Raw genomic sequence first — 19,528 nt, forward strand, 5'->3', positions numbered from 1 at the left:
CATAGGTCATAGTCATATGCTATGCAGGGGTGTTGGAGAACTAGCAGGAAGCGTTGGTTACCTTCAAGGTCTGGTCTTGTTGTCGCTACAATTGCAACTTTTGCCGGCAGCAGGCCTGTTGTTGAAGGTAAGGTACTTAAAGCCGACAAATTCGCCCAGGAAGCCCTGTCCACCCCCCTCCAACTCGGGCGGGATGTATATAACCTTTGCAAGCCCTGCAACAACGTGGGAAATGGATGATGATCGCGTGCCGTCAAAGTCAAATAGTACAGTACAGTATGATGTATCAAGGTATTGCTTTCAAATTCCCAGGTATCTCGTATGTCATAGCTATAGGTCTATGCTTTTGAAGGGGCGATGTCCTTCTACCTTGCGGTCGCTCAACTCCGACTTGGCAAAGACACTGACAGCTGAATATTAAGGTATTATGATGTTCATTACCAACTCACTCCGATTGTTGCCTCTTTTGCCTCTTTTGCCTTCCGCCTAAAGTCAGTCAGTTGAGAAGGGAGGTAAGTACTCGTACTGTTGTATATGCTACAATAGACTAGGTACTTTCATTGGAACGGTACCCGCTTGGAAGCGGCTCAACTCTATTTTTTGAGCTTGAAAGTTGAAGCCCGCCATCGCCATTCGCTCCTCCCGAAACTCCCCCGTCTGACTGCGTCACTCACACTTCTACTTTACATAACTTACTCATAAGAACAAGGCGACAATAGCATTCATATTCACATTATTGAGTAATACGCTCGCAAGCACATCGAGTTGTATATATTCTTTTTAATAGCATCTACAATTATCCCCCTGTCCCTGTCCTGGTCCGAGTCCTCAATACTCACTCACCGCCTATTCTTCCCAAGAGTCCCAAACCCACAAACGTCGTAAAGCTGGATTCCCAAGACACCCCACCACCTCTGCACTTTTCGCCAGCTGCGAGCGATCGCGAACGCTCATCGACGGCAGAGACGACTCCTATAGGCACTCCAAGGGGCTTTGGCGCTGCTTTACCGCGCAAAGCAGACAAGGAGAAGGAGAACTGGCTCGCTTGGCACCACAAGCACAGTGGGTTTGGCGGTAGTTCCTACGTGGACTCGACCCTTCTCGATTCCGACTTCGAGGATACCACTTTTCCACTCTTCAATGACCCGGCACCTTTCCTAAACATGGGGAGTCGTACCACACCCATCGACATCGCCACATCTTCTCGCGCCGCTTCCCCTCGGAATACCCAGACCTCGAATCTCACCTCTGCTCTCCAATCTACCTCTGGCAACGAGGCACGACCAACCACCGCAATGGACATGAGTGGGACGCCATTCAAAGGATTTGGAGGATTTGGAGGAGCTACACCAGCGTCTCAGCACAGCGAGGCGCAACCCATATCAGTGAATGCCTCCAACCGAGAGAAGCCACGGAGGGAGAGTCTCGCTGGTAGCATGGTCACTGGCATGAGCTGGGGTGGTAATTCAGTCGGAAGTTGGATTCGCGATGAGTATGTCTCCACCGCACAATACTTTTGGCAGACAGCGTCGCTAACATTGTCCAGTATCATCATGCAAGGGACTTCCCCTTTCGCTTACCAATCTCCGTCATTTCATTCTTCGTCCTACCTTCCCAAGTTGGAGGCCAACTTCATGCGAGACTTTTCATGCTGCGGAATGACGCTTCCTTCGCTCCACGAATTACTACAACATTATGAGGAGAACCATACGGATCAAGTGCAGCCCTCGATGCAAAAGCAGATTCCAATTGGATCAGCCGTTCGAGCAGATCCCAAGGCTGCGATCGCAGCTACAACGGTGGACGCCGTACGGAGCCAGGGTCGAGCTCAGCAACAACACCAACAACAACAGCAGCAGGCCGAGTCATCGCAAAAAGGACAAGCAACGCCTCAACGCTCGTCTACTCCAGTCACTCCAAGACAGGCCCAACCTTCGGCGCAAGTGACCCGAGGCTTCGCGCCTATGCAGCCTAAGATCGAACCAGACGACGACGCCATGGGGGACATGGAAATGGATGATGACTTTCCAAACCTACAACAGACAAATTATCCAGCGCAAAATCAAGCCAGGATAACGCAGCGGTCTCAGTTCGGTCAACCTGCTTCAAGTAGGTTACCAAACCTGGATATCAATACCATGAACATGGGTAATCCATTGCAACAACATCAGGGTTTACGGAACTCTCAACCTACAACTCCAGTGTCGGCTGGCAGGAACGGAACTTTATACTACAACAATCCTACGGTATCGTCGGTGAATACTCCTACTCTGACCACATATCCCAGCGCGCATCCTCTGCAACAGCAATACTATACACCTGAATCATCAACTCCCGGTACACCTGGCGAATTGGAGGGAGACTTCCTTGGCAATTTGGGAAACATGAACATGGGCAACATGCAATACATGCAGAGTCAGAATCAAGGATATGTTGGCTTCGACTTTAGCAATGATAGCGGCGGTATGGGCGACTATTGCATCGACGAGCCTGCAAAAAGACTGTTCAGCCTCAACGGTGGCTTCAACCGACCGCAACAGCCTGCTCAACCCACTTCGGCTACTCAGCTCGGCGATGGGCAATACAGCGAGAACAGTGAGCTCGCAAAGACGATAAGAGAACAACAAAAGCTGGCCGGTGTGCCTGATCCCTCAGCTGATGGCGGTGTGCCTAAACCTTTCCACTGCCCCGTTATCGGGTGTGAGAAGGCATACAAGAACCAGAATGGCTTGAAGTATCATAAGAGCGTAAGCATTCCAAGCTCTCTTTCTACATTGGCCTCTACTAATTGCAACCAGCACGGCCACAACACTCAAACTCTCAAAGACAACAACAACGGCACCTTTTCCATCGTCGATCCCGAAACTCTGGACCCCTATCCTGGTACTTTGGGCATGGAAAAGCACAAGCCATACCGTTGTGACACTTGTGGGAAACGCTACAAGAATCTCAACGGCCTCAAGTATCACAAGAACCACTCTCCAAACTGTGATTCCGAGATCCAGAATCCGTACCCTCATCCTACCAGCAGGACTGACATGTCTGACATGTCGACCAACGAGATGGTCATGTAAGAAGACCAACCTGGGCGGGATGTGATTTCGAGGCCCGGCTGTGTACCAGTACCGTTTTCCTTTGTGTCAATACTTTCGATTTGCAGGGTGTTGGGGAGTTCTTCCATCGCATTCCACTGGCGCTAGGGTCGCATACATACCCTAGATTCCCCTCGCTGCGATGTACTCGTGTACACTATTGTTTCCTGTTTCTGGCAGCGGAAGAAGAAGACCGGACGTGCTTTCGTGGACGAGTGGTGGACATTACCAAGCTTAATCGGCGGCGTGGTTGGATAGTCCGACTGCAGGCCTTTCGACTTATTCCATCAGGAGAGGAGAGGGCAGAGCTGTATTGCATAAGCTGCATTGGTAGATAGATAGGTTTTACGGTTTACAGAATTGAGGAACCGGATTTCATCTCGTATTTTTCCCCTTTTTTTTGGCTCGTCAATGGAGCGTACTGATACGGTTCTCCTCCCTCGTCTATACGGTCAGGGTATTGACTTGGTGGTCCTAATGTTCTTGTAAAACCAGCGACGAATTTGGAGCCGCAAATCAAATGGTCGTTTTCAAGGGCAGCTTGCCTGACGTTTGTTCTTGTTATGTCTCTACGCTAATCATCCTCTTCGGAACCATTTCCCTCTTCATCCATATCATCCTCCTCATCCTCTTCAACCCCATCGAGCATCTCCACATCCCCATCCCCATCTCTATCTTCCTTTTCCCCTTGAGCTCTCCTCGCTTCATCCTCCCTCCGACTCTCGCCCAACACCCTCTCCTTTTCTTCCCTCTGCTTCCTCGACCCGTCGACATATGCGCCCAGCGGCGTCTCCTCGACGGGCACATCCCGAAGGAAGTTGTCCACGCCCTGGCGGTCGCTGGGGCCGAAGCTGACGCTGGCCCGGTGCCCTTCCACGTATTGCGCGTTGGCTGAGAGCTTCTGCAGGAGCAAGGAAATGGAGGCGTTGAGTTTGGCGTTCTTGTTGCCCTTGCCTTCGCGCTCGGCTCTGTTGGTTGCGGATTTGTTGCCCTTGGAGGGGAGGGACGAGGCGGTTCTGAGCCAGCGTTTCAAGGCCACCGTGGGCGGGATGATGAGTTCGGGGAAGGCGATGTGTTTGGCCCAGCAGCCGAAGAATTCGGCCAGGAGTTCTTGGACCTGCTGCCCGAGTCCGTCTTGGTAGATGCGGGTTCGGAGGTAGGATTTCGGCACCCGGAGGGCGACGGAGAAGTCGAGGGGTGGGAGGGTTGAGGGCTTAGGCGGCTTCGAGAGGTCGGGGGATGAAAGGACTTCGAGGAGTGCGGGCGCTAGCGGGATGTAGGTTGATGTTGTTCGGGACACGCGGAGGAGGGAGCGGGTCAGGTGGAAGCGGAGGGGGAAGTATGTCGGTGTCGGGATTAGGCGGAGGGCGCCCAAGGTGATTTGGACAAGAGGGTAGATCAGGGGATGAAGGGGGGAGGCCGATGGAGATTTGAGGAGGGGGTTCGAGCAGTGCGTGGAGAGGACCCGAGACCAGAAGTCGAGACTATGGGTGTATTGCCAGTTGTAAATGGTCTTGTACGAGTCTTTCGTGGGGTGCGTGATGCTGGTTCGTAGGTGGACGGCGAGTTGGCGGATGTAAGTGAAGCCTGTTGTGTAGCCGATGTTTGGATCCAGTCCCCATAGTTCGGCAGCGGAGTTCTTCATGAGATTAATGCCGGGGAGGGTATGGATGTTTGTGATTCTGCTGCCTTGGACGAAACCCTGGTAGGTGCTTTTGAGGACTGCTTCGCGGAGGGAGGCATCGCTTATGACAGCGAGGCGTCTGATGAGCATGAAGGCGGTGATTCGGGTGGCTTCGTCAGTCGAGGTGTCGGACCAGATGTGGACGGTTGTCTTGATGAGGTTTTTGAGGACTTTTTTGAATGATAGGAGGTATGGCAGGAGGGGAATCAGACATAGTAAGGTCATTTTCATGGTTGGAGCGTCTGATAGGTTCTCCAAGAGGTGATGTATAGATGCTGAATGTGATTTCAGTAGCGGTGTAAGGGTTCGATACTTCTTCGAATCAGTCGCAATGCGTACTTTGCCGGAACTTGACTCCTTTGCTGGTAGGTGGTGGCTTAGCACTTTGGGGACATGCTCGAGTGCAGTCAAAAGTAGCTCGTTATAGACGTCTGGACTTGAGATGGAATACTTGTGCTCTTTGTCATCGTCCGAATTGACATAAGCAGCCGCCCTGAATGCGAGAACAGTTTGACGCATGGCACGTAATGAGTGTTGTTCCACCATTGCAGTCTTCCATTTGCGGACCATGGCTGTTGTGACCTCCGACTCGTCATCTTCGGCCTCTTGCTGCACCTCCTTTTTGTCTTTGGACTTCTTCCGTTTCTTTTTCGGGACCTCTTCCTCCTCGCTCAATTGATCGACTTCTGCCAGGTCTGCATCTTCACCAAAATCCAGCAACTCAGCATCATTTTCCTTGAGATACTTGTAGAACTCCGGATCTTTCTCGGCCAACGCATCCAGGTCGTCCTTGTGTGCTTCTAATCCATCTTCCGGGTCGGAGCCCATCTCGTCTTCGCTGGCGAAAGGGCTGCCCTTCTCTGGGACACTATCGTCTAATTCGTCATCTTCGTCTTCACGCTTCCTCTTTCCTGTCTTTTGTGCTACCTCCTTTGTCTTGACAGCCTTCTTCCCCTTGGTCTTCTGTTCCGGGAGGTCGAAGCCGCCCTGGAAGAACTCATCGACACTCATTTTGCTCAAATCAGCAGCTGCGGATCCATTGGCCTTTGTCGGTACCGCAGGCTTGTCTTCATCATCAGGTGCTCTAGCCTTGTCAGCTGCGTTCCTAGCCTGCTTCTTGGTTTTGATCTGCTGGCGCTGCTTGATCTTGGCGACATCTTTGCGCTTTTCGATGGCATCTTTGAGGTGATTCTTCTCGAATTTCTTCGTAGACTTCTTCGCCCGTGCAGGCATGATGATGTCGTAACCTTGTAGCAGCACTACTCTTCGACTAGGATAGCAGTGATATGTCGGATGGGCGAGAAATGCTATGCGTTCGCTCGTGGACGAAAAATTGATGTTGCGAACAGCTGAGAAAGGAAAGTGTGCCGAATCGCTTCAATCTAACCATTTCTCCCATTCCTGGCGCTGCCAATATTTCGAACATTCTAACAAGTATCCTCGACTGGCAAGACTGTACCCATGACCAAGTGACGTAACCCCGCATACTGAGTACCGGTTATGATCTACCTGGCATACTCCCTGTCGTCGAGTATCGACTACCGACGAAGGATTCTCATTCCACTTTCCAGCCTGCCCAATCGCTAAGCGCTTTCCGACCCGAGTCGGCGAGTAAGGCTTTGTCAGACGCAAGTCTGATGAACGTCTAGTCAAGAAGTCTACAGAGAATATTAAGTATACAGACTACCACATTCACCACGGTGCAAATTGCTTATGCCGTCTGATCATTACAGCAAACCCAGCGTTCAAGAATCTGGTGTCGATCATTCCAGATAGGTATCCTACCGTACCTACATCAAATGAAAGACCATGTTGAAAAACAGCGCATGAACAGCATTATCGTATTGGGGCTTGTCGGAACCGAGCCTACTTTACTTTACTTTACCTGCACCCTGGGCCACAACGTTTGTGGCACGCCCTTTGGAAATACGACTGTCGAACTCGAATGTACAACAAGTCATATTTTATTTTCTAGCGCAGTGCTGACATCTGCTGTGCCCGTCGGGTTTGACTTTGGCATTCTCGTATTCCAATGTTGGGCCCCTATGTTGTATTTTTGGATCTAACGAACCCAATGTTTCAAGCGAATTTCTGTCCTTGCCATGAAAGCTCCTACCTACCTACTTCTGCTGCCACTATTGCTTCAACTCTTGGTTTCTATACATATTATTATTACACTTGGTTGCAAACTCCCAGCCTTGAAGTCTGCCGCATAGGAGATCTAGATAAGTACGCAGTTTCAGTCCAGCCGCATCTTGAACGGGTAACCACCACATCTAAGACACGATTCGCCCGGATCGCGCTGCAATTAAACTTCTCATTACTGTGCTACTCTACCGTACTTTGCTTTCCCACCTTTCTATCAACTCCTATTACCGTATTATTCTTTACTCCATGTAAGGGCGGTTTTGCCGAACTGTGTTGCACCTGGCACCACGTTCCCGTATTGATATCAAAATGTGGCGGCGTAGTCGTTTGTCGCATAATTACCTATCTTCCTCCTCCTCCTCCTTCATATCGTGCGGAAGGCTCCTCTCTTGAACGCTCTCGTGATTTCAGACCTTGCATCCTTCAGTTGACATGCTACGCTACATGTACTAGTACATAATCGGATTGTTTTCCTCTGAGTGATAATCCGCCATTGCGCCTTAAACCTTCTCTCTAGCTATGATGCTTGTTTCGTCAAAATCATTGTTGACTTTCTTAGCTCTTGTTTGTACATTCTTTCTTTATACTCACGATCACTTTTCAACATCACCCGATGATTACGCCGTGCCACCGTCGACCACGTCAGAGGCGACCATCTTCGACTCAAAAGCCAGCACTCCGCAGAGTGCCCTTTCCTCGGATATTCCTCCAGCTCCCGCAAACTTTGTGCCCGAGACTACAGATCGTACCGGCCATGTCTCGGAGGAGATGCGGCCCAGGATCTTGCAGGCGACCATGATGTTCGGCGATAAGTACATCGGACTCAACGAGCGAACCCTCCAGAGCCACGTTGATCACGCGAAACGCTGGGGCTACGGAGACCATGTACTGAGACGGGAGATTGTGGGAGCAGGCCAGTGGGACAAGTTCATCTTCAGCAAAGTCTTGCACGTCCAGAATCTAATAATTGGAGAATTGAAGAGGCCAAGAGAGGAGCGGGCAGAGTGGGTGATGTAAGTCTTCTGATCCGTGTCGCTGCTGTAGGATTACGCCAACACTCAATGCAGATGGTATGACGCAGATACCTTGATACTTAATCCAAATATAAAGTGGGAAATCTTTCTTCCTCCCGACACCTTTCCCGAGATCAATTTCATGGCCACAAAGAACCTTGATGGCTTCAACGCCGGACTTTTCTTCTTCCGCGTTGACGAATGGAGCGTCGAACTCCTCTCCGATGCATATTCGCTTCCCAGACTTCGTCCCGAGATCGACATTGGAGGCAACATCGAGCAGAACGCTCTGAAGTACCTTTTTGGTCAAGAACCACATAAGAAACATATCATTTATCAGCCCCAAGCCTGGTACAATGGCTTCAAGGGCGATGAACGCGCCGAAACCGAGATCAATGGAGGAGACTTGCTCGTGCATTTTGCGGGAATCAATCATGACAATGAAGAAGAAAAGAAAAACGAGCTAATGAGTCAGTGGTTTGCGAAGATCGAGGCCCAACCGGATGAATGGGAGGTTCCTGTCGAGAAGACAAAGTACCCAGGAGAGATCGAAGCGTTCTGGAGGACGTATAAAGAAGCGAAGGATTTGCTGGATACTGTCCATGTTAGGCCCGACACTCAATCAGGTCCGGATCAGGACGTGAAACGTGCGAGGGATGAGCTGAAGTGGGCGATTGAAGAGCTGGCGTACGATGCCGCGCATTTGAAGAAGTGCATGATGGATATGGCGCAAGCATTGAGGGCGGCTGAGAACCCACAGGTGCTAGCTGGGTCTGGCGGTCATGCAGATCAGCAGGCGTTTGGGAGTGCTAAGGAATATACGCGGCCCGCAGTTGGCGGACAGGATCGTTCTCTGGACACTCAAGAGCAGTTTGCGACTGACACGGTTGTGCAGGACGAGACTCCTGAAGCATCACGACGATTCAAGAGTTCTCCAGAGGAGCAAAACTCTGCTGATGATCAGGCACCGATCGGTTATGCCGATGTCAGCGTTGGTTGAAGAGCTCAACCTGCCTAGGAAGGTGCAGCAATCAGGCTCCGTACGATTCTAGACGGCAGTACCTATTCTCCAAGCATACTGCGTGTCTTGCCGTGGGGAATGTCAGGCGATACAGGATATTCTATCAGCGTCGACACCAACATTGGTCCAGTCTGTCGCAGTTATTACTGCAATTAGGCAATATTTGTGAGCATCGACCGGTGCTCCCTCGAACAACTAACCTACACCGCCGATAGAAGGGTATGGTGGACTTTCATGGCGAGGGTTTCTATAGTGTCTGGAGAGGAGACTGCTGGCTTGGCGGAAGTATTGAGAGTAAGTAGTGGAAGGATTTGATGGTCGAAAGGCTTGTGAGAGAAGCACAAATATAGATTTACAAGCAGAAGCTCAATATCTACCAGGACCTTTTTGCACGGATTTTGAACCGGAGGATGTATCCTCCATATCCACAATATAGCTGTCGTATAAGTACATAGATGAGATCCCACGACCTAGTGAACAAAATCCACCCAATCGGGTATAGCCCAAGTACGTCATCCGAGACTGTACTGGACTCTATATGCAACAGCTTCAGCTCTACCAACATCAACATAGCTCACCATGTTAGCCACGAAAGTCTTCAGATCAGCGCAGCCGCTGAGAAGTGTAAGTGTCTACCCCTAGCAGAGCTTCAACCCCCAATTGGACCACTCAATGGCTACTGGCCGAACATTTCCCCTCTGCCTCTCACGTTGACCACCTGTACATTCACAGAACGTCCGCCGCTATGCTTCGCCTCCTGGCCCCGCCAGCACCGGCTCCTCGAACAACGCCATCTACGCCCTCCTCGCCGGCGCCGGCTTACTAGGAGGAGGCTACTACTACTATCGAATCACCGAACCGAAACCCGAAGCGCATGCTCCCCCCTCGGCAGACGAACGCAAGACCGTGCCCAAACCCGAAGCGCATGCTCCCTCCTTGGCAGACGAACGCAAGACCGTGCCCTCCTCCCCCGCTCCTTCAGCCTCGGCGCCTCAAAAAGCCTTCCGCGGCGGAGACCAAGGCTTTGTCGATTTGAAACTCGAGTCCGTGGAGGAGATCAATCACAACACGAAGAAATTCCGCTTCGCGCTTCCCAACAGCGATGACGTCTCGGGCCTCTCAATCGCGTCGGCACTGCTCACTAAGTACAAAGGGCCCGAGATGGAGAAGCCGGTCATCAGGCCGTATACGCCTACGAGCGACGAGGATGCCAAGGGGTATCTTGATTTCGTCATCAAGGTGTATCCGAACGGGCCGATGAGCGAGCATTTGCACGCCATGAAGCCCGATCAGCGGTTGGATTTCAAGGGGCCGATCCCCAAGTACCCGTGGGAGGCGAACAAGCATGATCATATCGCGTTGATTGCCGGTGGAACGGGCATCACGCCGTAAGGCCCACCTACCTACTTACCTCCCTTCCCTCTCCTCACCCAACACCCCTCCAATGATACAGCTAGGGTCGTCCACCGCTGACAGTACCGCTCGGGGAATGAAAAAACAGAATGTACCAACTCGCGCGCGCCATCTTCAAGAACCCGGCCGACCGGACCAAGGTCACCCTCGTCTTCGGCAACCTGACCGAGGCCGACATCCTGCTCAAGCCCGAGTTCGAGGACCTCGAGAACACCTACCCGAACCGCTTCCGCGCCTTCTACGTCCTCGACCGGCCGCCCGAGGGTTGGCCGCAGGGCAAGGGCCACATCACGGCCGAGCTGCTCAAGACGGTGCTGCCGGAGCCCAAGGAGGAGAACGTCAAGATTTTCGTGTGCGGGCCGCCGGGCCTGTACAAGGCGGTGAGCGGGGCGAAGAAGAGCGTGGCGGAGCAGGGCGAGCTGACGGGTATGCTGAAGGAGTTGGGGTACCGGCAGGATCAGGTCTACAAATTCTAGACGCGGGAGTCGACGCGGTGTGTATGATAAGCCAGGCTTAGAGTCTAGACGGCGCGAGTGTCTGCCACGCATTGCTTGTTTGGAAGTAACACATCTTACTGTCGGCATGACTTGTGATTGTTTGATTTACCTCCTCCCGCTATAGAAAAGGCTCGGACATCTCCCTCTTCCCCAAAGCATGCAAACCGAAATACCTTACAATGGCTCATTCACACCTCCCATCTACCACACAAACCAACAATGATACCCAACCCGGCCTTCGTCATCCGCATCATACCTCCCAATCCCCTACGGATAAAGACATCGACCAACATTAAAATCACTTCAACAACCGACGCGCCGGGAACGGACCTCAGAATCAAAAAAAAAACCCTCGTCAACCGGGCACGAGAGCTCGATTCAAAATGTTCTTTTCCACGCCGGGTCTGTATGATATCTATATCTGATGCGTGCCAACTGTCACCGTCGTGGGTCGAGGAGAAGCGAAGAAGTGGAACGCTCGACGGACGGAGTATGTGAGTACTCGGTGCGATGTCGTCGGCAGGTATGTGGGTTCGATGTGTTTGGAAAACTGTGTTCTATTGGGATTTGGTTAATCGAAGTGGATTGACAGTATCACCGATGGTTGAACATCTGAGCCCAGATTATACTTTGTATGTCGCTCCGTTGTCCCATTCTTATGACATCAGAACTTTGATATCGTTACTCGTTGCTTGGCACGCGGGTGACAAAAAAGCCTGCACACGTCAAGCAATCCTTCTACCTTTACTAACTAAAATAATACCTTCAATACCCTCTTCACAAGCTAATACTTGCCATCGGAGTTGTTCTTTGTGCTAATATCTATATATTCCAGAGCAAAATCTTCTTGATAGGACCTTTCGTTGGCAAATTGTGTTAGATTTGCAAATTTTAGGGTGTGCAGGCTTTTTTTTCACCCGCGTGCTTGGGTACTCAGGCCCGTTCATTATATCCGGACTGCCGAAGATCATCCGGGAGATTTTGTGCTGCTATGTTATCCCACTCGTTGTTTTTGCAAAGATGTTTTTAGTGAAGGACTTGGAGTACTTCGAACAGGCTGCGACTTTATAGTAGCAACATTCTTGGTAGCCCGTGTTGTTGTGGTACTATCGTGAGTTGAATCTTTTTGTGGTTCGTTAAATGTCCGGATATTAATTGCCGAAAGTCTGCCGCTAGCGTAAGGACAATGACGGATAGGCCTGGTTGGATGATGCATTTGTTGAGATGAGCATTTTCAAAATGTCCATCTCATGTCATATCTTCGCCTTTGGGGAATCCCCTCTGATTTTGCTTGACGGCGCTTCTCTTTCTTTGGCGCTTCCCACTCTACTCTCTTACTCTGGCCCCTTACTCCGATCCCCTTGTATCACAGCCAAAAATCCTTTTTGGGGCTGTTCGAGGCATCCGCGACAGCATGCAGTCATTTTTCCAATACCGCCGCTTTCAACAGCATGTGACAAGGCAGTACGAGCGAGACAAGTCCAAAGCAGAAGCATTGGCGAATTCTGACACATCAGAGTCCACTTCGCCTTCCTCTTCCAATGCAGTCAACACGCCCCGATTCACTGATGCGCCCGACCATGTCGATACACGGGATCCAGAGAAAGGCGAGCAATCCAACCCTCAACCACTCGACTCTCGGGACCACGTCGAGACGCATGACTCGGAGAACGAGGAGCAAAAGGGCCAAGGCTTTGCACCCATACAGGCTGCGCCCAGTAGCAGACGCGCATCACATGGTGGAGAAGCACCAGAGGATATGAGCAGGGCATCGACGGTACCGACGAGAAAAAGCATGGGAACCGCGTTGGGCACAACGCTGACTGGGATCGACATACGAGATCGGAGCACAAAAGAAGGTGGGGACGGTAAGGTGTTCGTTGTTGGCTATGAAGGCGAGAAAGACATCATGAATCCGCATAATTGGAGCTTTCCCACCAGACTTGCTGCGACGTAAGTACACCGCAGACGCTTCTGTCCGAATTGAAGCTGACAACGTCTAGACTCAACATCGCCTTTATTGGATGGATCGTCGGTTTCGCGTCCAGCGTCGACTCCGCTGCTCTCATGCAAGCAACAGCCGACTTCGGAGTCAGCGAGGTCACCGAGTCTCTCGCAACAGGCATCTTCTTGATCGGCTTCGGTGTCGGGGCCTTGTTCGCAGGACCAGTCTCAGAAACTATCGGCCGGAACCCAGTCTATATTGCCACACTCTCGCTGTACATGATCTTCATCATGGCGTCGGCACTTGCTCCAAACATTGGCGCACAACTCGCTTTCCGCTTCATAGCTGGATGCTTCGCCGCTACTCCGTTGGTTTGCGCTGGCGGTTCAATATCAGATCTCTGGAACCCCATGGAGCGGGTCTATGCTTTCCCCGTGTTCGCAAACGCTGCCTTCATGGGTCCAATCTTCGGTCCGATTATTGGCGGCTTCGTCGGAGAATCGTCGCTTGTCTCATGGCGTTGGTGCGAATGGATCACTCTGATCATTTCTGGACTCGTCCTCTCCCTCGTTATTTTCCTTCAGCCCGAGACATATGCTCCAATTCTGTTGAAGTGGAAAGCAGCACATCTGCGGCAACTGACTGGCGATGATCGGTACAAAGCTGAGATCGAGATCCGAGACGTCTCTTTCCCTCAACGACTTGGCACTGCCCTTTACCGTCCGTTCGTTCTCACATTCAGCGAGCCTATCATCATCCTCATTGCTCTGTACCTGACAGTCATCTATATCATCCTCTTCACCTTTCTCAATGGTTACACCTTCGTCTTCACCGAGACGTATGGTTTCTCGGAGGGAATAACTGGCCTTGTCTTCATAGGTATCGGGATTGGACTTTGTCTTGCCTCACTCCTTGTACCCATCATATACAAATGGGCCAAAAATGATCTTGCCAAGATCAAAGAGCAAGGCGGGACCCAACTTCCACCGGAGTTCAGGCTATGGTTTGCCATGTTTGGAGCCCCAGCTATACCGATCAGCATGTTTTGGATGGGATGGACAGATTATTCGTGGATCTCCTATTGGTCCCCTCTTGGGGCCAGCGTCCTGTTCGGATATGGCATCTTGTGCGTCTTCATCAGCAGCTATCAATACATCATTGATAGCTACGAGTCATACTCCGCGAGTGCGCTGGCCAGTGTAACATTCATTCGATACGTGGCTGCAGGTGGAATGATTGAAATGGCCATTCCCTTCTACAAGCATCTGGGAGTGCATTGGACGTTGACCATCTTGGGTGCGTTGAGCGCTTTGCTGGTGCCTGTCCCGTACCTCTTCTACCACTTCGGCACCACGATTCGAGGGAGAAGCAAATACGCCCTGGTCAAGGGATGAGGATTCGAAAACTATTTTCACATTAGCAATGTGGTATCTTGGATTGGTGTATGTACATACAGTATCTTAATGTAGCATCATGTACATAGTTTCAGGCCGGTGGTGCATTGCGGCCTTTTTGTATATAGGGAATCGTTTCAACGTAGCCCAAAGAGCTCATGCAGTAGGCAATCTGTCCACTCTTTGAGCCGCCTACTTCCTTGCAAGGGGTCTCTCGACAGTCGTGCCCCTGATCTCTAGCTTCGGCGCAGAGTGATTTTCCTTTGCACCTTTCTTGACAGCTTTGTCCACCCTCTCAGGCTCTCCTGTGGTCCTTTTGCTTCTCTGAAAGGTAGTGTTCGTTAATTCGATGTTTGTGTTCGTCCGTTTTGTTTGTTGGTCATCTTCTCGTTCACTAGCCCTGGCATGATCTGGCTTATCTTCCTCCCTTGGTTCCAGCATCTTTCTCTCCAAACTAATGGTCAGCTTTTGCCTCCTCTCAACGCCCGCCTTCCCATCTTCATCTTCCCATCTGATCTCCCATCCGTCATCTCCCTCCACAGCCACGGCTCCCTCTCCTCCTGCTAACGTGAGCCCTCCAGCACCTCCCTCTTCGCCGGCATCCCAGCCCCAGGATCCAACAATATGCGCTCTGCTCTGAGTTCGATTCCCATATTTGACATCCCGAGTATTCTTGTCGACGTATATCCAATTCAACATGGGTGGATCTTTGCTGATGGTAGATACTAACCCCAACGGTAGAGGTCGGGGCCTCTCGGGATCAGGGTATTCGATGTAGAAACCTTCAAATGGATGGCTAGTACTAGACGAATGCCGTGGCACGATGTAGAGCTTTTCTCCTCTGAGGACGATGTGTCCGCCATCAATCTCCTTCGCCTTTTGACTATTGGCCCCGCAGAAACACTCAAGTTGGAACTTTCTCATACGTTCCTCCTCGGTCTCGGGATCATTCTCTTTCCTCCCTTCAGAGATCCCCTCGGCCACACCAATGGTGGTGGGGATAGCAGCGATGGCCAGGAGGCCGAGGACCATGTTCGCGCGTCAGGAGTCGGGAGAAGGGTATGGAGCCGTTGAAGGCAGGCCTTGCAGAAGGAGAGGAGAAGTTGGGGGCGGGCAGCAAGCGGACTGTCGTCACTTAGAGTGAACCCAGCACAACCTTCCATGCAGGGGAAGTCTGCACGTTCCAGGGATATGTGTCCCAAATGTTGGCAAAGTCAAAGATACTGTGAATGGGCGCCATGTGGTGAATATCGTCCCAGGAAAACACCCCTTGCACGCGAACCTGTGGGGGATCGACAGACTTCTCGAACCCCCAAAATAGAGTACTGTCCCTCATCCATACAAATAGCAAAGATCTAGCTCCCATCACCATCTCTCCGACCCTCAAGTACTGTAGCCAGCATGGCGGCTGCAAACCACGGCTTGCATTCAAATGTTCCAGCAGACGATGAAGATGCGGGCCCACTACATGGTAAGTAAAGCTCTCCCCACAAATCAAGACGATTGTCTATGGACTGACACTGAACCAAGTCCCTCTTCTTCAGTCCTGGATCTCCCTCAGCTCTACAGCAAACCTTCAGCTCAATCCCTCCTTTCTGCTATTGCCCTGCTCGCCGTTGCCCCTCCCTCCTGGCAAGGAAAATCCGGCGAGGCTAGACCAGCTTCAATTAGCCAAGACGGCGTACCTTCCTACCTGACGCGCATCATATCAAGCCCCTTGGCTTGGATACCTTCAGATACCGACAGAGAACGAGTATGGGAAGCAGCCAGCAAGCGACTCGCTGAACGATCAGGCCGCACAGCCATGCCATCAATCTCTCGTACCTTCCGGATCCCAATCGACGGGCAAGACCCATCGGACACTCTCGACATCAAACTCCACGAACCTTCTCTGACAGGCGACAATCTCGGCCATAAGACATGGGTGGCTTCCTACCTACTCGCCAAACGCCTCCCCACCCTTCTCCCGCGCCTCTTCCCCGGCATCAAACCTTCTGCCGAGATCGACCCCCTCGATCCCCCTCCGCCGACCAAGTACCCCAACAACCCTCACCGTCACCCCATCCCACCTCCAAGCCCACATCCCCGCACCCTCGAACTCGGCGCCGGCACCGGCCTCGTCGGCCTAGCGGCCTCGGCCCTCTTCTCCACCCACACGCTCCTCACCGACCTCCCCTCCATCCTCCCAAACCTCCAGCGCAACGTCACCGCGAACGCATCCCTCACGGCGTCCAGCGCCGTCGCGGCCGGCCCTCTCGACTGGTCGGACCCGGACTCGTACGTCCGCGGAGACGCACGCTTCGACCTCATACTCGCGGCCGACTCGCTGTATGCGCCTGAGCATCCGTCGTGGATCGTCCGGGTCATGGGGACGCTGCTCCGGTGGGACGAGGAGAGGAGGGCGAGGGTCGTTGTCGAGTTGCCGTTCCGCAGGGAGAGGCCACCGGAGCATGAGGATTTGAGGGTGCGGATGCGGGAGGGGGGGTTCGTGTTGGTGGAGGAGGGAGAGGAGGTGGGATACGACGACTGGGAGGAGCTCAGTCCTTCGGGTGGGCAGTTGGAGGTGAAGTGCTGGTGGAGCGTATGGCGCTGGAGGTGACGGCTTCTATCGCCTACGGATGGGACAGGAACCGGAATAGGAGGTCAAAACGCCTGCGCGTGGACGGTACGGACGCACATGTGTGATCAGAGCGGAGGGGTTTTCTATACCAAGAAGGTCCAAAAACTAGGCCAGACGAACTCATCCTCAAAGATCCTCCTCACCTGCTCCAACACAAACTTCTCCACCTTGCCCACATTCTTAAGCACCTGCTTCCCCCCCTCCTGCCTCCCAATCTCGCTCTCGACCCGAATCTCCCTCAACAGTCCCCCCGGTCCCTCCTCCCCCCCATCCCCCACCCCCCCCTCATCCCCAACCGTAGCCTTCGCGTCCTCCCGCCCCAGGAAGCAAAAATGCACCTTCCGCCTCTCCGCGTCCCCGACGGCGCCCGGATGCCGCAGGTACGCCAGCACGGCCACCCCGTCGAAGCTGAGCCCCGTGATCCGCAGCTGGAGCGGGATCCCGACGAAGGACGGCATCGGGTAGTCGAGCAGGATCTCCGCCGTCAGCGACAGCGCCACCGTCCCGCTGTAGGATATGTGCAGCGTCGTCTGCAGGTCTTGCGACCGGTCCTCCGTCGTCGTCGTCGGATCCCCGCCCCCTCCGTCCGGCTCCGCGGGGCCGGCGGTATAGCTCCCCCGGCTCGGGCTCCGCTGGTCACGACGACGACGTGGCGTATTTGACTCCCCCCTCGGCACCGCAGGTCCGAACGCCGCACCGTGCCCCCGCTCCCGCCGCAGCGGCGAAGGCGGACGCTGCTGCTGCTGCTGCTGCTGCTCGCCCCACGGCAACAGCGGCGTCTGCGTCCCCGACAGCCCGGCGCCCAGGGGCAGGTGGAAGTAGCCGAAGTTGGCCGTCCCGCCCGGGATGGGGAGGCCGGGCGTGCTGGAGCGCGAGAGGAAGGGCGTGCTGATCTGGTCCGCCGGCGGCGGGGGGAACGGGAAGCCGGCGCGGAGGGTCGGGTTCGGGGGGCGGGGGTCTATCGCCGGAGGTGGCACGGTCGTCGGGGCTCGGTTGGGTGCGTCGGTCGGGGGCTTCGGTGCGGTGGAGGCTGGGGCTGCGACGATGGCTCCGCTGACCGCTTCCTCCCCTTCTGAAGATTCTGCCGCCTCTTCCTCTTCTTCATCGTCGTCGTCGTCGTCGTCACCATCATCCTCGTAGAATTCGGGGAACGGGTCCGAAATGTCCTTCAGCTCCACCTCCGGGCCTTCCTCCCCGAAATCGAACGAGTGCACTTGCACGGAGCGAATGAAGCGCGGGAGGGCCACTTGCTGGAACTTGTCGTGGATGAAGTCGCGGATGGAGTCGGCGAGGGCGAGGCCGGCGGGTCCGGTCGTCAGGCTGGCCCAGTCGATCGTGATGGACATTACATGGTTTGTGTTTTTGGGGGGAGAAGGGTTTAGAGAGAGAAAGAGAGAGCAGGGTTGGTTGGTAAGTAGCAGCAGGGGTGTGCTTATCTCCGGGTGGGTATTTCCGGCGACAGTTCTTGACTCTTCTATCCGTCGCCTGTAGACCTCGCGAATCTCTTCCTAGCTATTATCCATTAGGAGATTGTTGCGGTCTCTTTGGCAAGCAAGTCCACCGTCTATTTACTACTACCGCCATCCCTATGGGTTCAAATCTCCCCTTCATTCCAAATACTGTACATTTATCGTAGAAAGAACAAATCTCATCCATTGATCCGCTCTAGATACACAGATACGTACATAGATACATAGATACATACATAGATACATACATACTTACATACATACTTACTTACATACATACATCGAGCAATCAATCTATCTATGTATCCATCCATCCATCCATCCATCTGATCTCCTCTTTTTTCTCCACCTCATTAGCTCAACTCATCACAATTATATCCCCCTTCGGAGACAAGACCCTCCGGGCCGGGCTTACACCATACGACTTCTCGCTCTCACGGCCACGCTCGGTCCTGTATGCAGGGGGGAGGGGGACCTCGTTGTCGGACGCTGCGCGCACGTAACCTATGGACGATGCGGCAAAGGCTACGGCTACCGGGTTTGCAGTCGGCAAGGTCCCTTTGGGGAAAAGCGAGTCCCTGCATGATGAGAAGGTGACGTGGTGGATTTGGAATTTTCCTCCCTCGTCTTCTTCTTCTTCTTCTTCTCCTTCTTCTTCTTCTTTACTTACTTTCTTTCTTTTCCATTTTTCTTTTCCATTTCCTGCTCCGAGGTTTTTGCTCCCTCAAGTCTCACCCGGGGTTCCAAGCATCTTCACCGTGCTCGAGCGAAGCAAATGGCATGTTCCATTGCGCCGGAAACGTGTTGTTGGGTTCCAGCAGCAATGTCTGCATCAAGAAAGGGTCCCACATTACCTGCCGCGAGCCGAGCCAGCCTGGGAGATCGATCTCATGACCTTTTTGTTTTAGATTGCCGACATGCATGCATTGCTGGATTTGGCAATCCCATTTCGTAATGCCTGCTTGTTTGCATAGGGCGCCTGCATCATGCTCATCATCGACGTCTGAGGTCTGAGATGGCGCCTGGCTGACTTGGCCAAAATCACAGTGGTGGAAGTTTCAAACTCGGAATGCGCGTTGCACTGCTAGATTGTGGATACAATGAGTGAATGAATGAATGAATAAATGATCGCGGTCCAATTTTGACAGCTTTCCCATCTAACGAAAGGAAACTGAGAATGCAAAGACCCGTCTAGATTTTCGCCTGTGACCCTGCGCGCACACAAGACCAAC

General features: G+C 52.9%; 9 protein-coding genes across 9 annotated transcripts; 6 read left to right on the forward strand and 3 right to left on the reverse strand.

Moving 5' to 3' along the window:
* Positions 1-232: 232 nt before the first annotated feature.
* HO133_009411 (uncharacterized protein) lies at positions 233-3,074 on the forward strand (the record flags this gene model as incomplete). The annotated part of the gene is made up of 4 exons (XM_037300272.1): positions 233-276; positions 788-1,492; positions 1,547-2,747; positions 2,799-3,074. 4 exons carry the CDS (start codon positions 233-235, stop codon positions 3,072-3,074), a joined length of 2,226 nt encoding a protein of 741 aa, XP_037155098.1.
* Positions 3,075-3,666: 592 nt separating this feature from the next.
* HO133_009412 (uncharacterized protein) lies at positions 3,667-6,009 on the reverse strand (the record flags this gene model as incomplete). Its single annotated transcript, XM_037300273.1, has 1 exon — positions 3,667-6,009. One exon carries the CDS (start codon positions 6,007-6,009, stop codon positions 3,667-3,669), a length of 2,343 nt encoding a protein of 780 aa, XP_037155099.1.
* Positions 6,010-7,443: 1,434 nt separating this feature from the next.
* Positions 7,444-8,937, forward strand: HO133_009413 (uncharacterized protein; the record flags this gene model as incomplete). Its single annotated transcript, XM_037300274.1, has 2 exons — positions 7,444-7,937; positions 7,992-8,937. 2 exons carry the CDS (start codon positions 7,444-7,446, stop codon positions 8,935-8,937), a joined length of 1,440 nt encoding a protein of 479 aa, XP_037155100.1.
* Positions 8,938-9,537: 600 nt separating this feature from the next.
* HO133_009414 (uncharacterized protein) lies at positions 9,538-10,847 on the forward strand (the record flags this gene model as incomplete). The annotated part of the gene is made up of 3 exons (XM_037300275.1): positions 9,538-9,582; positions 9,691-10,346; positions 10,460-10,847. 3 exons carry the CDS (start codon positions 9,538-9,540, stop codon positions 10,845-10,847), a joined length of 1,089 nt encoding a protein of 362 aa, XP_037155101.1.
* Positions 10,848-12,282: 1,435 nt separating this feature from the next.
* On the forward strand, positions 12,283-14,207 carry HO133_009415 (uncharacterized protein; the record flags this gene model as incomplete). Its single annotated transcript, XM_037300276.1, has 2 exons — positions 12,283-12,821; positions 12,872-14,207. 2 exons carry the CDS (start codon positions 12,283-12,285, stop codon positions 14,205-14,207), a joined length of 1,875 nt encoding a protein of 624 aa, XP_037155102.1.
* Positions 14,208-14,399: 192 nt separating this feature from the next.
* On the reverse strand, positions 14,400-15,239 carry HO133_009416 (uncharacterized protein; the record flags this gene model as incomplete). Its single annotated transcript, XM_037300277.1, has 1 exon — positions 14,400-15,239. One exon carries the CDS (start codon positions 15,237-15,239, stop codon positions 14,400-14,402), a length of 840 nt encoding a protein of 279 aa, XP_037155103.1.
* A 369-nt stretch (positions 15,240-15,608) lies between these two features.
* Positions 15,609-15,904, forward strand: HO133_009417 (uncharacterized protein; the record flags this gene model as incomplete). Its single annotated transcript, XM_037300278.1, has 2 exons — positions 15,609-15,678; positions 15,738-15,904. The coding sequence occupies 2 exons, from the start codon at positions 15,609-15,611 to the stop codon at positions 15,902-15,904; spliced, it is 237 nt and encodes a 78-aa protein (XP_037155104.1).
* Positions 15,905-16,011: 107 nt separating this feature from the next.
* Positions 16,012-16,806, forward strand: HO133_009418 (uncharacterized protein; the record flags this gene model as incomplete). The annotated part of the gene is made up of 1 exon (XM_037300279.1): positions 16,012-16,806. The coding sequence occupies one exon, from the start codon at positions 16,012-16,014 to the stop codon at positions 16,804-16,806; it is 795 nt and encodes a 264-aa protein (XP_037155105.1).
* Positions 16,807-16,910: 104 nt separating this feature from the next.
* HO133_009419 (uncharacterized protein) lies at positions 16,911-18,173 on the reverse strand (the record flags this gene model as incomplete). Its single annotated transcript, XM_037300280.1, has 1 exon — positions 16,911-18,173. One exon carries the CDS (start codon positions 18,171-18,173, stop codon positions 16,911-16,913), a length of 1,263 nt encoding a protein of 420 aa, XP_037155106.1.
* Between the last annotated feature and the right edge of the window lie 1,355 nt (positions 18,174-19,528).

The sequence above is a fragment of the Letharia lupina genome, assembly GCF_014066315.1.
Source record: "Letharia lupina isolate WasteWater1 chromosome Unknown contig_6, whole genome shotgun sequence".
Classification (NCBI taxonomy): Eukaryota; Fungi; Ascomycota; class Lecanoromycetes; order Lecanorales; family Parmeliaceae; genus Letharia; species Letharia lupina.